The sequence below is a fragment of the Centruroides vittatus genome, unplaced genomic scaffold (genome assembly GCF_030686945.1).
Source record: "Centruroides vittatus isolate TY-2023 unplaced genomic scaffold, ASM3068694v2 contig_1422, whole genome shotgun sequence".
Classification (NCBI taxonomy): domain Eukaryota; kingdom Metazoa; phylum Arthropoda; class Arachnida; order Scorpiones; family Buthidae; genus Centruroides; species Centruroides vittatus.
The window spans coordinates 4082-7450 of NW_027120892.1; the positions used below are offsets into that span (position 1 = coordinate 4082).

At 32.6% G+C, this 3369-nt stretch overlaps 1 protein-coding gene across 1 annotated transcript; it reads right to left on the reverse strand.

The window, feature by feature from the left end:
* Window positions 1-810: 810 nt before the first annotated feature.
* On the reverse strand, window positions 811-2616 carry LOC136968260 (zinc finger MYM-type protein 1-like). The gene has a single exon (XM_067262247.1). The coding sequence runs from the start codon at window positions 2614-2616 to the stop codon at window positions 811-813; it is 1806 nt and encodes a 601-aa protein (XP_067118348.1).
* Window positions 2617-3369: the final 753 nt, after the last annotated feature.

Consider the following 3369-nt stretch of genomic DNA (forward strand, 5'->3'; position numbering starts at 1 on the left):
AGGTTGAAGAACAAGTAGCGTCTAATTATAGGCCAAAATTTCTGTACTCAGCAGTGTTGCTGTGACTGACCATATCGATAAAGCCGGATGCACACATGCGACGCGGCAAGGAAAAGCGGCAGAATGACGTCACTTTTTCTCGCCGCAGAAGTCGATTTTGTGCCGCTTTTCTCGTGCCGCAAAAGTTGGTTGAATTCTATCTTTCGCGGCGACCGCCGCCAACACGCGTTTCTATCAGCCAATAACAGTTCGTCTGGTAGTCACGTAAGAAAATACAACCACGTGGTGTTTTAATGGCGGGAAGTTCGACGCGATTAACCGAGTTAACAAATATCAGAATAAAGAGGAAAGGATAATAAATTTAACACAAATTCCACACAAATAATCATATATAATTTAATTCAAAGAACAAAACAACCGAATCTTACTTGAAATAGTATTCGTTATCGAGAGATTTTAATCGAGGAAAAAGCCTATTTTGTACACAAGTTCTTTCTGGATCCAAGAAAATATCTAATCCAAAATCTTCGTTCGAATCTTCGACAAAATCTTCTAGCTAAACAGGGCCGTTCCTAGGGTATCTGCCGCTCGGGTGCGAGAATAATTTTGCCGCCCCTTCCCCCAAAGTTGTTAAAAATTTACAAATAAAACAGATAAAGTAAATTTAAGTTAAAAAAAATTGTACAAATATACACAGTTTATTTAATAGAATATAATGTTACAACTTATTTGTAATGTAATAAAGAAATAAATACATAATTCATACATACAGGCAAGGATGCTAACATATCTACTATTTCTACTAATAAGTTATACAGTAAAGTTTGATTTTCTAGCTTTTTTTAATGCAAATGTCTTAACAATGTTAGACACATCTATATTTTCTGACAGCTCTTTTTCAATACTAATAATGGATAAGTCTGAAAGCCTTTCTTGCCCCATTGTGGATCGTAGATAATTTTTTATTATTTTAAGTTTGGAAAAGCTTCTTTCCCCACTAGCTACTGTGAGAGGTAATGTTAAGAAAATTCGTATAGAAATTATTAAATTTGGAAATAGATAGATGAGATTATTTGTGAATAGGTAGTTAATAACATTCAATGCGTTCATTTCAGAGGAAATATAGGGTGCAACATTGTCAATTTCATCATATAAATCTTGAGTTAAAATATCTTTTTGATTTTTACATGGATCACATAAACTATTCTCTAGAGCTTTACATTTTGCAAATCTAATTGATTTATCCATTTGAAGGAAATTATATAGGTTGTTAAGAAAATTAAACAATGTATCATGCTGCTTTATTTGCTCGAACCTTTCTTCCAATTTTGATAATGCGGTGTCCAATATTACAAAGTAAAAATTAATTTTGAATTGGTCAGCCGGGTCTTCACACTCGTAATCAAATAATCGCTTTTTTGTTCGGGGTCTCACAATATTAATCGGAGGAAACGAAGGGTCACAGTCGATATCATCGGCAATTTTTTTGGCCTCTTCTAAAATATCATTAAAACCTTTATTTGATCTAATATTAGATAAATAAGTTTTCGTCTGCTCCAAGATTAAAACGATATTAGGTAGTGTAGAATCTGACTCCTGCATCACTTTACTTGCAATATTAATTTTTGTTAACACAATATTCCATGTAATAATAGAACAAATAAATTTAAACGACTTGATTTTTAAGAGTAATGAATTTGCCATATTTCTGGTTTCAGGGTCTCTGCTATTATCAGAATAAAGTGCAAATAAAGCGTCATATATTTTTGCCAAATTGTATCTAAGAACTTTCAAAGCATCTATTCTACTTTCCCATCTAGTACTAGAAAAAGGTTTTAATGATAAAGTTGGGATTTCATCTTTTAAAACTTGCCAACGTTTAGTCGATGCAGAAAAGAAAACGTAAAGTTCCTGCACAATAGCAAAGAAATTTGTAATTTCTAAAGACGCTTTTGCAGCGTCATTAACAACTAAATTTAAGCTATGGGCCGCACAAGGCACGTAAAAAGCTCTAGGGTTTAATTCAAGAATTTTTTTTTGTAAACCATTATTGCGACCCTTCATATTCGCACCATTATCGTAACCCTGCCCCCTTAAATCTCCTAAACAAATGTTGTGAGTCTCCAAAAAATCCAATAAAACATTGGTTAAGCCTTGTCCTGTCGAATCTGATATTGAAATGAATCCCAAAAAATGCTCCCTAATTTCTATTTGCTTTGATTTATTATTTAATAAAACAAACCTTACTACAACAGTAAGTTGGTCTTTGTGACTTACATCAGGAGTCGAATCTAAAATAATAGAAAAATATTTACTAGCTTTTAACATAGATATAATTTCATGTCTTATTTTCTCTCCCAGAAGGGAAATTAGTTCGTTTTGAATATGAACACCTAAATAATGAGGCATATTTGATGGAGTTTTTCTAATCCTGTTAATATGATCGGATATCGTATCATTAAAGTTTGCAATTGTTTCAATTAATTTTAAAAAGTTTCCATTTTGTTGCTCATATATCTTGTTATTTTCACCCCTAAAACTCAAATTTTGACCGGCTAAAAATTTAACAACATAAATTATAATTTTTAAAACAGAAACCCATCTATCTTTTTCCATGTTTATTAATTTCTCATTTAGTGAATCAGTTGTCGTTTTAGAAGAAATTGATTGTTTTAGATCAATCCAAGATTTTGTATTACAAATGTGACCTTTTGATTTTTCATGTCGTTCTATAACCTGACTTAAATGTCTCCAATCATTATAACCCTCAACTAAACCACTAGAAAAAGTTTTAAATATTTTGCAAAGAAAACAATATACACAGTCTTTTGATTTAGAATACACCAGCCAAACTCTTGGAATTATTTCCCCATTACACAGTTTTTTTATAATAAATAGACGAGAAACCTCTATTGTATTTATTTATTTATTTTTATTTATTTATTTATTTTTTTAACTTCCCTTAACCCTCTGGCACTCAGGGATCAATACACCCCGCACCGCATTGCACAACGGGGATATATGAAACTTTAATCCTTTACATCAAGAACACAAAGTAACAGTAAACAATAAAGTAAAATAAATAAACAAACTACTGGGCAGCTCACCCAGGAAAGAGATAATTACATTCGAGCGTTCTTGCTCTTGTAAATTTTTCTGAAGAACTCCGTTAACGCCTTAAAGCAGTGCTCATTTCTTATGAGCTGATAGAAGCCACAAGGCCAGGTCAACTCCTCCTCGAGGGCAATGAGTTCCAGTCTTTTCCTGTTATACTGCCAGTGTACACATTCGAAGATAAGATGATGTATGTCCTCATTTGCTTGACCACACATACAGTCAGTTTGTTCACTAAGGTTAAACCGCCTTTTG